The sequence below is a fragment of the Liolophura sinensis genome, chromosome 7 (assembly GCF_032854445.1).
Source record: "Liolophura sinensis isolate JHLJ2023 chromosome 7, CUHK_Ljap_v2, whole genome shotgun sequence".
Classification (NCBI taxonomy): Eukaryota; Metazoa; Mollusca; class Polyplacophora; order Chitonida; family Chitonidae; genus Liolophura; species Liolophura sinensis.
The window spans coordinates 24,957,911-24,971,244 of NC_088301.1; the positions used below are offsets into that span (position 1 = coordinate 24,957,911).

General features: G+C 38.9%; 1 protein-coding gene across 1 annotated transcript in view; it reads left to right on the forward strand.

Annotated features, from left to right (window-relative positions):
* LOC135470773 (receptor-type tyrosine-protein phosphatase T-like) overlaps window positions 1-13,334 on the forward strand; it is a 28,864-nt gene that overhangs the window by 9,413 nt on the left and 6,117 nt on the right. Inside the window, 13 exon segments of the mRNA XM_064749814.1 lie at window positions 1,225-1,331; window positions 1,934-2,085; window positions 2,515-2,602; window positions 4,010-4,086; window positions 5,481-5,516; window positions 6,131-6,151; window positions 6,154-6,228; window positions 6,960-7,085; window positions 7,698-7,849; window positions 8,483-8,618; window positions 10,605-10,754; window positions 11,121-11,220; window positions 12,690-12,763. Coding sequence (XP_064605884.1) covers window positions 1,225-1,331; window positions 1,934-2,085; window positions 2,515-2,602; window positions 4,010-4,086; window positions 5,481-5,516; window positions 6,131-6,151; window positions 6,154-6,228; window positions 6,960-7,085; window positions 7,698-7,849; window positions 8,483-8,618; window positions 10,605-10,754; window positions 11,121-11,220; window positions 12,690-12,763 — 1,294 coding nt within the window.

Here is a 13,334-nt window from a genome sequence, read left to right on the forward strand (position 1 = left end):
ACAAAAACATCACAAAATCTCAGTTTTATCAAGTTAACAAGGCATATTAGTAATAACAGTTGGTTTGCAGAAAATCCAGTAGGAAAAATCCAGTGAAAGGGGGAGACAGGCAACCTTAATAACATTGCCTCACAAAGACTAAGTTACTGGTTATTTAAAATGGCAAGCAAGTTATTTTTCAACTTTTTTGCGCGTGGTTATTTCAATTCGCACTCCCTTTCGGGGATTCCAGTCAGCTGGATTGGTTTCTCCATTTTGTCGGGTCATTTGACTAAACTTATCATTCTGTCCAATCATGACAAGTACCTCGTTGTTGTTAACACCGGATATGATGTGAAATGGATTGAGAGTTCAATAGTACCCATTAAGTGGTAAGATGTAATGGTTTTATACCCCTCGCAGTGAAGTTATTAGGGGTTGTACTGGGGTCACTCTGTCTGTCTGATATTTTATATACATCTTCCCTTTGATCTAAAGCTTTGCTTTCTTAACAGTGACAATCAGTTAGCGTCTACAAAGTCATTCCCGTTAGGGGTTGCTTTTTCACATACACGTAATCAAAAGATTATATATGTTACAAGGCCACCTATAGAAATAATAGTGAAATTGACCTTAAAGGATACATGATAAAGGATGTTTCCATGCTAAATGAAGAAAATTATGCCCTTGAATTTTTGTTTAAAAATTTCATTTTGGGGGTATTTTTATACCTGTTAAGTGCCCCGAGCCCGATGAACCGTATCGCTACAGTGTGGGTAAGGTGACATGTACACAGATACTGCATGACTTGTACGGGCCATCTTAGCGCAACCTCCGCGCCCCTATACCCGCTCCCATTCGGTCTGTCCCCCACACCCACGTCCCCATTCGGCCAGATCCGCTATGTCTGTTCCCGACAGAGTTCTTTTAAAACAGGGATCATCGTTGACGTTACCTCTGCAAGCTACTTAATTTTCGGACTGACCGTTGGGGCCTTAAGAAAACTGTACCTTAAAGCCATTTTTACCCCCCACCCCCACACACAAAGTGAAATTTGTACTGTTATATGTTATTACACACGATCATCTGCACACAAAGAAATAAATACAAAACGTTCATGTGTCTTTTAAGCCACAAAAAAGCAAGCAAATATTTTGGTGTCAGAGGTGGCCAGTCTAAAAATAATTCATCGCAATGTCATAAAGACTGCATGATTGGCTATTGTATAATGAAGATTTCTGTTAGGAGGCGTCGCCCATCTTCAAAGGATACCAAGCTCTGTGAATCCCCATCTGTGAGGAAAAATGGACAAGACATCCAGCTGGTAGTGGAGGAACAACAAAGCAATACAGGTATGCGAACAACAACGGCGTTACTCTTTTTAAGGGTGATGAAAACATAAAATGAAGTAGGCGTATAAGTGTTTAAGGGTAATGAAAACATAAAATGAAGTAGGCGTATAAGTGTTTAAGGGTAATGAAAACATAAAATGAAGTAGGCGTATAAGTGTTTAATTCACTGTTTCGTGCACAGGTGTACATTATACAGAAGTAACGTTCACAAGAATTTTGCTCAGATCTAAATATTAAGCTGTTGAAAAAGGGCAGTATCCTTTAACATCTTATAAGACGTAAGAATTACCCTCAAACTACAGCGTCGTCATGTATAGGATTCATGAATTGATAAGGAAAGTAGTCCGCGTAAACCATGATTCCTTTTCCTTTCACGGATCCACAGAGAAGTAAGTCCGTTTGCCAAAGAACGTAAATTTCTTCATGCAAAATGTCTGATTAAAACATAGCATTCAATATCTTCTGCGCCAGCCTTGTTTTCTTATTAATTCATTCTCTATCTACAGAAATAGTAGAATAATAATAGAATTTAAATGATAATATCTGTATTGTCGGCGTTTGAGCTCATGTGAAAGTTTAGTTGATGTTGTATTTATTGCCAGGGCATGAAGCAGAAGAAATGGTGGTTTATGTAAATCAAGGGCAGCCAGAGGCAACCTACGAGAATCAATTGTCCACGTCAGTTCCGGTAGAGGAATTCTGGCAACATGTCCAAAACAAAATGGCATCCGATGGATTCAAGACCGACTTTGCGGTAAACTCACTTCTTAAAGTTGTTGATGTAAGAATATATGCAATGCACTTAAAGTCTGAATAGTGTTCTAAAATTTCGTTTAAAACCAACGCTAATTTCTGAATATAATCAAGACGGCATATACGAGTCCGAGCCAACAGTTTGACCTCAACGTAAAGATGCTACCATATGCCATAGTTTAAAAGTATCTCACAATTACTAGATAGTGTTCTCGTAATTACTAGACATTTCTCTTGTAATTACGATATACTGTCTCATCATTTCGAATTAACATACATATATATATATTTGGGAGGTGTGTGTGTGTGTGTGTGGGGGGGGGGGTTGATACATTAGTGTTCGATGTTTACCGAATATGAATTGAATTACTTAGTACCAAGTATTTATTTGAATTATAAATTACGTAAATCATATCCCCTCTCTGATCAGAAATTTCCCGTTGGACTCCATGCCAAGCACGAAGTGGCGGACCTACCATACAACAAGCTGAAAAGTCGCTACAAGGATCTTGTCGCCTGTAAGTTTCCATCCTTCAATTAAAAATAATTGAAATAGAGATATTCCATACATTCTTTAAAGACAAAGAAAACACTAAAACGAAGTATACATCAGATGAAAGACCATTAAAAACTGTCCAGGAAAAGAGCCGAATTTATTTTTTTTCACATTTTATTTAACGTAGTAAAATGTATTTGATTATTTTATTCTGTGGTAGTCCTGACCACAGTTGGACCAGTGACGTCATATAAGGTTTTTGCTACTTAACACACATTAGACTGCTACATTTCATCATTCAAAATGCATATACATATAGATCTATGAATGCATTCGTTAATTTGACCTTAAAACAAATTATTTCAGACATAAAGAATATATGTGATGTAATTGATTAATTCTGGGTCCCAACAGACCACCATAGAATCTGATCTTTTAACACAATTTTACTCGGTTAGAAAAATTCTAAAAAAATACCCAAATATATACCCAATTATTTTCATTGTCTTTCATCTGATATATGCTTTATTTTAGTGTGCTCTTTGCTTTTAAAGGAGAACGCCATGACAGAAGCTACAACTTGCTAAAAGTTACCAACAGAAATTCTTTTGAGACCATAACTTTATGCGCAAAGCCACTATACATCAGAAGAAAAACATATTTAAATCCACCCACGCTACTCACTCAAGTATGCAGCCGCCATTATATAGCCAGAATGATGACGTCAAGGTGTTTTTCCATCAAAGTAAACATAAACTATGTGATTAAATCAATGCTGATTATGTATGGTATTGCATTAACAGTGCCGATCAAAGCTGTCCCCAAACTATTTTCATCCATGTTTTTAGAATTTTTGGCCACGTCATAAAAATCATATAAGGCAGGATAAAATAAAGTGGCTTTTCGGACCCAAATCTTTCTGATGCCACGTCACATCACTTTTTTTTCACAAGGTTTTACTCGTCAACGGAACGTATTTCTGATTGCAATGTTTTAACGTTCGCCAAAAACCACTTGTCTTCCACCAGTATGGTGTACGTATATGAATATTCATGTTCAGGAAAGTTTGCAAGTAACTTGGCTAAGGTCGGTGGTTTACAACAGGTACTCTGGTTTTCTCCACCAATAACACTAACCCATATGGTATCAGGTAAAAAACCTTCAGTTTTTAATCAAACAAATAAATCAAATAAATAATCAAACAAATAAATCAAATAAATAAATCAAACAAATAAATCAAATAATAAATCAAATAAATTCAGGCATTCACTTGTTGGAATCCATCTGTTCAGTAATGCTGTAATTTGTTTTTGGCAGTTTACTTTGAAAAGTTTTGTGCGCATGAATTTCCAAACACGGAAGTGACTATAAACACAAATGCAATGTTTAACATTTACTTTAAATGTCTTTTCTCCAATTTTTTTTTCAGATGACCACTCCCGTGTTGTTTTAGAACATCGGGGGACCAGTGACAAATCAGATTACATAAACGCCTCTTACATCGACGTAGATCAAATATTAGTGATTAAGAACAATTTAAATATAATATATACAGTTGTAGTTTGCTTTAATTTTAAAACTTAATCTATCGTTTTCTTGCCTTATCTTTATCACAATCAGTAAATCTACCGTACAAGCCTATATGTTCGTTTATCTGACGCCTACTGTATATTTTTTATTTGCGCTTACCTTTTCTGAACCCTTATTTTTACGCCTATTACCCTGTCTTTCCTCTTATTTAAATTTACCTTATCTTAACCCTTATTCTACGCCGCCTATACTCTGTCTTTCCCCTTGTTAACTTAACCTCATCTTAACCCTTATTCTACGCCTCTACATTGTCTTTCTCCGTATTTATGCTTAAGTTATGTAAGCCCTTATTCCACGACTATTACCCTGTCTTCTCCTTATTTAAGCTTACTTTATATCTTTAGCCCTTATTCTACGCCTAATGCCCTGTCCTTTACCCTTATCTAAGCTTACGTTATCTTAACCCTTATTCTACACCTATGCCCTATCTTCCCACTTATTTAAGTTTACCTTTATCCTAGCCCTTATTCTACGCCTCATACCCTGCCTTTACCCTTATTTAAGCTTACCCTAATTTTGGGGACACCTGGTGTCCTCATTTTAGCTCATATTTATGTAATTGTAGCAGGAATATTGAGCTTCTCTTCCTCACATGACTAGACCCATCCAAATCAACAACATACTCATATCTTTACTTTTCCAAATGGCTGGTAAAGAAATGTATTATTCTACTTTCATCACTTCTAATATCTGTCTAAAAAACTAGAACAAATAGGGTACTTTACCTATACTCGTATTCCACGCCTAAATCCTGTCTTTCCCCTTATTTAAGCTTACCTTATGTTAGCCCTTGTTCTACGCCTATACCCCGTTTTCCTCTTATTTAAGCTTACCTTATCTTAGCCCTTATTCTACGCCTATACCCCACCTTTACCTTATTTAATCTTACCTTATCTTAGCCCTTATTCTACGCCAATTCCATGTCTTCCCTTTATTTAAGCTCACCTTATCTTAGCCCTTATTCTACGCCTATACCCCACCTTTCCCCTTATTTAGGCTTATGTTATGTTAGCCCTTATTCTACACCCATACCCTGTCTTTCCCTTTATTTAAGCTTACCTTATGTTAGCTCTTATTCTATGCCTATACCGTGTCTTTTCCCTTATTTAAGCCCGTATATCTTTATTTTTTACCGCCCCGTGATGTACACATTACTTCCAGTCAAATACAAAAAAAAGTGCTTCAAATAGTTTAAATAAGACTATAAAGGAGATTTATTATTAGACAAAGTCCTTTTATGGCACGTAAAATTTCTGAGTATACCCCGTAACTGTCTATAATTTAAAGTATTGATATACATTTCCCTTCAGGGATACAAGAAACCAAAGAATACATCGCCTCCCAAGGTAAATAGTTCTTACAATGCATGTAATGTTATAATCTTGACTTTTTTCGGTTTTTTGGTGGTTTGTGTAAACGTTACATTGGAAATGATTTCTCACGATTAATGTACTGTAAGGTCCATTATGGTTGACGCCTAATATGGGAATGTCAGTTTCAACGTGTATATATTCTAATCCACAGAATGCCTGATGTGACGTCAAACATATCTTGGTTGACTGTGTTAACATTGTTTAAGTTCCGCAAAAGTTCAACATTCGTCTTAATATACCAATTATTTGACAGCCTTCGTTATATTTATATGCTACTGGTCTATATCATAAAATATTGGTCTTCGTTGCAACCGTCAGCCCAATGAGATTGCGTCTTCGAATCCAGCTCTCGATGTTTCTGCCACTGTTTTAAGGTCAAGAGTTCCGTGGTTTACCCCGGACACTCCGGTCCCCGCTACCCATAGACACAACCGCCGTCATATCAGTGACAAATTCTTGAGTATGGCGTTAAATGTCGTCCGATCAATACTTAAGGCAGAAGACAATACTCTCGGTATGTATAAAACTTTGTTTTCAATGTCTGGATGTGCCATACCTTCATACACTGTTTCTATTCGTCTCCACAGGGCCTACTGATCTCATTATAAACGACTTCATGCGCATGATCTGGGAGCAGGATGTTGGGACAGTTGTCATGGTGACTAATTTGACCGAAGAAACAAAAGTAAATCTCAAACAAATGTTGTTGTCCTCGCCACTTTGTTAATTCATCTTAGTTAACCAAGAAAACCTGCGGTCAGAGTAATTCCACAATAACTTATCCTTTTTTCGATTCTTTTAGTTTTGTTTTCTTGCTAAACTTTGGCAATGTGTACTACATATTAGATCGCTGAAGGTAAGCCCTGAACCCAACCAACCTTACATCACTGCCACCACTAGCAAATTTTGTACAGAAGTCTTGGACAACGCCAAGGTCACTGGTGTCACAGTGATGAGGCAGAAAGTGAAGTCAGGAAACACAAAAAGCTAGATTTCAACCTATTTTGTTTCTAACAATACCTTATATAAATGCACTCTCTTTTATATAAAATATTCACAATATTATTCTAACCAACACGTGACTCAATTTTATTGATGAATGCTGATTAAGTAGTTCCGTGCGAGGACACCAATGGTGATACCAAGCCTAAACAAGCCTACATGCCTTGCACAGCCTCCGGAGGTCCAGCTTCTAGTGGCGGGAGTGATGTGAAGCGAGCGAAGAGAGCGGCACATCCGCTATAAGGAGTATGGAACCCAACACACACACACACACACACAGCCAGTCAGAATGTCTGTGTCATAAGAAACATATTCTTGAATAAACGTTAAAAAACTGTTGATATAAATTAATGAAAAAAGACAACTGATGTGTTGCAATTTCTATACTTTCTGTGTTATTCCGTTACGTCATAGAAAAAGTGTAACCAGTACTGGCCTAATGAAGGTTCCGTACAAATTGGTGTCATTGAGGTGGCCATCGTTGACAAGGAGGTTTATGCGAACTACACAATCAGAACACTGGTGCTGACTCACACTAAGGTAAGGCAATAAGACACTACATGCAGAATAGCGGGTAAAAGCATAGAAGCGACGACAGTGTGGTATGTTGACGACAAATGGTCACACGTAACCCCTTGTCGCTTTATCTCAAGATTTTTACTATAACTCTTCACGTAAATACGTAAATAGCTGCAACCTACAAGTCACCTAGCACTATGGCTTAAACCGAATTAGGTACACAAAATACAAGGATGTTAGTGACATTTTTAAATTATTAGAGTCGCGTACTCTACAGTCTCTATCGGTAGGCTAACTCAAATCTACATCGTCTCGACTTATTCGTCTAAAACGTTAGCTTGCAGACTTAATTCGCAGTGCTTGGTATGACTATCTTGATCAAAATCAGATGAATTCTGCCATGGCATAGTTCCTTAGCAAAGTTTTATCGATTTACAAACGGTTTTATGATTAAGCGTTTTGTATTATAAGAACTGATCATATATTTGCTTAAAGTGAAAATGAAACTTCAACCCTCTTCCATTTTTCCCCGAGCCATTGGTACGTAACTACATATATTTTTCGGTCATTACCATATGATCATACCGTAAAGACATGTGCTACTCACCTGATATGGATGTCTCCTTCATGTAGATGGATAATAAAACAAAGATGCTTAAGCAGTTCCACTTCACGGCCTGGCCAGACCATGGCGCTCCGTCCGACGCCACCGAGCTTCTAGACTTCCGGGACAAAGTTCTGGAGTACAGATCAGCTTTACCTGGACCGATTGTTGTCCATTGCAGGTTCGTCTTTCCAGCTGTACACATTTAACCTGATTCAAACTAGATCCCATTCATCTATCTCTTGTGTTCACAGGACTGCAAAAATAGTAAGCTACCAGGTCACATATGATTGGAGAAGTATAAAATATACAGGTGCAATTTATTTCGTACACAAACCTTAACCGACTGATTTTAATATCATGTTTTAATTTCACGAGTACAACTTGCTCAACCATTCAAACTATCCCAGGATCCCGTGTTTCAAAGCGACGCCCGTAAAGTTCTATGATGACGTCGCTTTTTGATGTTTTTGACCATATTGCCGAAACATAAGTCTTACTGAGAATACGGGTATGTTTACCAAAATCGTCATGTCGAGAATAGTCTTGGGTCGTCTTTTGTGCCTCTACTCATAAGGCCCGTTCTCACGGTGCGATTTGTAATACCAACTTATAGCATATAACCGTCATTCGAACAGTCGAATCGTTCCGATTTGCATCGCATTCACCGGGTTGTGAGCTAGTCGAGAGAAATGGAGGAAGCTTTATTTTTATGTTACAAATCGAATGCATTGACCAATCAAATCGCATGCACCGTGAGGACGGTCCTTTCAGTTTTGTGGACGTTAAATATACTTTGCCTTTGTTGGAACAGTGCTGGAATCGGACGTACCGGGACGTTCATAGCTCTGGACTACCTGATCAACCAGGCTAAGGAGGAAGGCGTTGTCGATGTGCTGTCCTGTGTGATGGCTTTAAGACAACAGCGGGTCAACATGGTGCAGACACAGGTATTGTAACCGTCTAAAGTCAATGATCTAACTGTATTTACATGAACAGTTAGAATGAACCCCTAAACCAGGATTCTACTGGTGGACTTTGGAACCCCCGAGGCATGGCCCCTTTGCATATTGTTTTAATGGGTTTGTATATTAAATGCGATGACATTACAGTATTTTGAGTAATTCAAGACCATGGTCCGAGACCTCGGTCTAAGGGTAGCTTATATATATTGATTCGCGGGGACCACTGGCCACCCTTAGCCCGAGAGCGATGTGGACCCGATTCCGGCATAATGCTTACAGAGAGCTACCCCCTCGTTCAATTCCGATGCATGCGCGTTAGATTCGTCCTCAATACACATAAAACATGGCAATTCTGAAAGCTAAAATATTTACGCACATTTTTCCACAATCGCTACTTGCCTTTACATCATCATTCTCCTGTAAATCTTAGCCGAAGTCGAAAATAAACTCATATTTAGCAAGTCTCCACGCGCTATCATATTTATAAAATCTGAGTCAGCGAGGCGCACATGCGCAGCAGCGGTGGAGCTTTCCGTGAAATTTAGAATGGAACGGGTGCAGAAGAAAAGCCCTCTCTTGTTTTTAACTGCAGACTTAATTTGACAGTTCGCGCAAACTGTGGGATCTGGGATCATTCTGCTCCACAGCCTTCAATCAATTTCGAATTCGCGCCTCCGCAGTCACAAGGCTTTCTGTCCGTCAAAACTGACAGCCAGCTGATCAAAACAAAGTTATGTCGTGAAAGGTCAAACACGTATGCGCGGGGAGGAGCAATCCAATGGTCATGATGTCGACACGGCATGTGGGCGTATGTCACAACTGTGAATTATCTTGGATTTACTGGTCGTGAAGGCTAGGGAATGTGGAAAAAAATTAACAGAGGAACAGAGAATGTCTCGGTGAACATAAGATATTGGAGTTTTGCCCGGTTAATGCATGTATTGGTGCATTTTTGCTGCCCGGAGTTTCTCCGCACTGAGCCCTTCTTAAATACCTGGAAGGCTCCTCTGCTGTGATCTACGATTAACCTCATAATAAAAGATCACAGCCGAGATTCTTGGCTATTGTAGACCAGTGACGTATAATATATTGCAGTGGACATCGCTCTATGTTTTTTTTACATTATTCTACCTATGTCATGACGCTAGGGGGCTACTATTTAAGCATTTACATGAACAGTTAAAATAAAAAAACCTAAAAGCGGTAGGCCTAAACTGACAAAAGGAAGTATTTCATCATTGACGTGTTACCATGTGCCAGTTATCACACTGTCGTCGCTGCTCAAGTTTTACACCCTATTTTATAAGTCGTTTATTAAATTGCAAATATAATCCATGCTGGAAAGTATAATGATAGGTTTCACAGTTAAAGGAATATGTGTGAAACTAGGATATTGGATGGTGTCTTTTTCACGTTCCTGTTGTTTACGTGACTGGAGATTTAATGTTTATGTCGAATCCGAAAACATTAAGTCGGTCATCACGAAGTCTCCTTGTGGCAAGACGATCTCAGTGAATGAGTCACAGAAACACAATGCTAAAGCAACCGGACATGACGCCACATCCAATAACAGTACATCTACCGTCATGCTGAACGTCAATGGCGGAATTGCTCCTATGCGCTCATTATTAAGCTGTGTTACAATATGGCCGTACGTGTGAAGGTCAGTCAGCAGCCTTTGGATGGTTGTGGGTTTCCTCCGGACTCTGCCCGGTTTCCTCCCACGATAATGCTGGTGAAATATTCTTGAGTACGGCGTAAAACACCAATCAAATAAGTAAATAAATACAATATGCCTCACTGTGTTATTGTCTTTTTTCACATTAAAAACTGTTCACAAGATGTCAATGTTTATACAGTCTCAGAGCTGGATAATTGAGACATTAAATTCACCGTAAGTCCATTGTCAAATTTTGAAAATTATTACATTCTATTAAATAAATACCTAAGACTTCCTCCTGTGTTAACTAGGAACAGTACGAGTTTCTACACAAAGCTCTGGGGGAAGCCTTGAAACTGAGCGACAGTTCTATTCCCGCCGTGAACTTTGCCACTGTGTACTCTGACCTTTGCACTGTCGACCCCATAACTGGACAATCCAAAATGGCCGAACAGTTTGAGGTATGTTGCAAAACGTGACACAAAAGAAGGAATGAAAAAGACTTAAATAAGCACTTGCTTCCACACCTCTCATATATCCGTAGGTTGTAGATCCGTAATAAAAACTCACATTCCATCAGTTGTGACAGGAAGTTCTTATGCAATGGCTATTGTATAGCGGCCAAATCTTGTTGCAAGACAATTTAATAAAACAAAAAGTTTGTGAAAATAATGGGTTGCACTTTTTAGTAAGGAAGAAAAAGTAATAACAGATCTTTACACAGACAATCACATCTCCGTTTAAAACCATAATTGAGTCCCATTCTTTTGCTGACTGTTTGCGTTGCATAAAATCACCATTATTATTCATTCATATTATCGCTTCAGATTCTCCAAGAACTTTCGCAGTCCGTAGACAAGATAAAAGTGGAAGCAGCCAGACACCCGGACAACATTAGTAAGAATAGATACTCCCAGTTTTTAGCAGGTGAGTCATTTCGTGGCCAGTTGTCGCCTGGTGTAATATATACAGGAATTTGCAACTGAGTTACAGTGTCAAATAACATCGCTGAATAAACCCTTAGAAATATTCTAAAATGCTATTAACAGTAACATTCTTTACGAATGATCCCATATGGACCACGTTCTAACTTTATGCTAATTTAGAATGGCAATATTCCATGTGTTTCCATGGCAATTTAAACCTACGAATCTTTGCGGATCAGAGCCGTGGAGTGTGTTTTGCAAAGCAATAGGAGGCAAAGTTGACCATGGAAACACATGTTAAACATGTATGTTGCCACGGTAGTTTAAATCAATTTTTCCCCACAGGTACAGGGTGCTAGCTACATAAGAGTGTGTCAGACATTTTAGAGGTCCGTGTCCAGTCCCATCGAGGTCAAGCTGAAATGATTTGAAAACTGACAATTTTGGTATAAGCCAGGATTACTCAAGTAATCGTCAGTGGTATCTCAAAAATCACGTGTGACTTAAGGGACATATCTGGATTTTTTTTGGAAAGGCACTTTATCAAGCCAACACTGTAAATATGACCCCATTTAAAAAACGTTATAGTGAATGAGTGAGTCAGTGCTTGGGGGTTTAACGTCGTACTTAACAGTTTTTCAGTCATATGACGACGAAGGTGTCCTTAGAGTGTATGTAATGTGCCTCCTTGTTGCAGGACGGATTTCCACCGCCTTTTTATCTAGTGCTGCTTCACTGAGACGACTTACCGAAGGCAATCTGCTGGAGGCATTATACTGATACGGGTCAACCAGTTGTTGCACTACCCCCTTCATGCTGAACGCCAAGCGAGGAAGTTATAACTTCCTCTTTTTTTAAGGTCTTAGGTGTGACCCGACTCAGGATTGCCCCCCCCCCCCCCCCCCACCCCGACGCTCTACCAACTGTGCTATCGGGGCCCGTTAAATTGCGTTATAATGTTGCATTCAACATCGGGAGAAGGCCTTCATTCTGCACGTCATTCTTCATTCAAACTTGGAAATCATAATAAGATTTCAATAATTTATTGTACTTTTAATTTGAACTCTTTTATACGTCATGTCATATTTTGTTGTTGAACTTCTTGTCACAGAGTGATTTCATTGTACCCGTTGAAGTCTACCCGATCAAATCGATGAAGTTTCCCTCAGTATTATTGAAAGAAAAGTTCAGATCAGGACAAACAGGTGTCATGCTTGGTGTTGTTAGCGACAAGAAGACACAGTCTGCGTACATACACCTAATGCCGCCTCACCAATACATGAAAAATTGATACGACATTAAAACCCATTCATGCATTCCAAACAAACAAACAGACACACCAAGTTACAGTGTGCTCTGGAGAATATATCCGTGATCAAATATCTGTGCGAATGATATTGTAACAATGTCACATCGTCATCCATGCTTCGCAACAATTTTTTTTTAAACTGTATGCGTGTTGTGTTTCAGTGGATAGCTGCAGACCGTATTTGTCAACGCCCGTGTCCGGATGTAATGACTATATCAACGCCGTATTTCTTCCGGTAAATCATCACAAAATATGACTTCTACATTTACATCGGCCATCCCAATTTACCGATCACTGCCGTCATGTGCGTTGTCAACCGTATGTTGACGGCAAAACGCGATTCCTATTCCTATTAAAATGTGCATGCAATAGGCGCAGGCTAAAGGGGTATGTGACGTCATGGTATCCCACGGCAGAATACAGCACGTTACACAAGTTTATTTCTCAAGAGAGAGAGGCACTGCCCAAACGCCTTAAAGAATTTTTAGCTGTTGTTGTATGAGTTTTGAGCCTTTTTTTTCTTAATGTATTAAACTCGTAGCTAAATCTACTTACGCCCAGGTTAAAATAAGTGATGAGTTCAAGTCCAGCTCATGCTGGCTTCTTCTCATGTCGCATACGTCTTCTAGCAACCTGCAAATGGTCGTGGGTTTGGCACGATCTCTGCCTTTTTCCTCCAACCATAATGCTGTCTGCCTTCGTATAAATGGACTGTTCTTGAATTCGGCGTAAAGCATCAATCAAGTAAATAAATAAATTAAACTAGTGCCGATGGTAAGCCTAGCTGTTGGTTTCTGTGAAGTAAA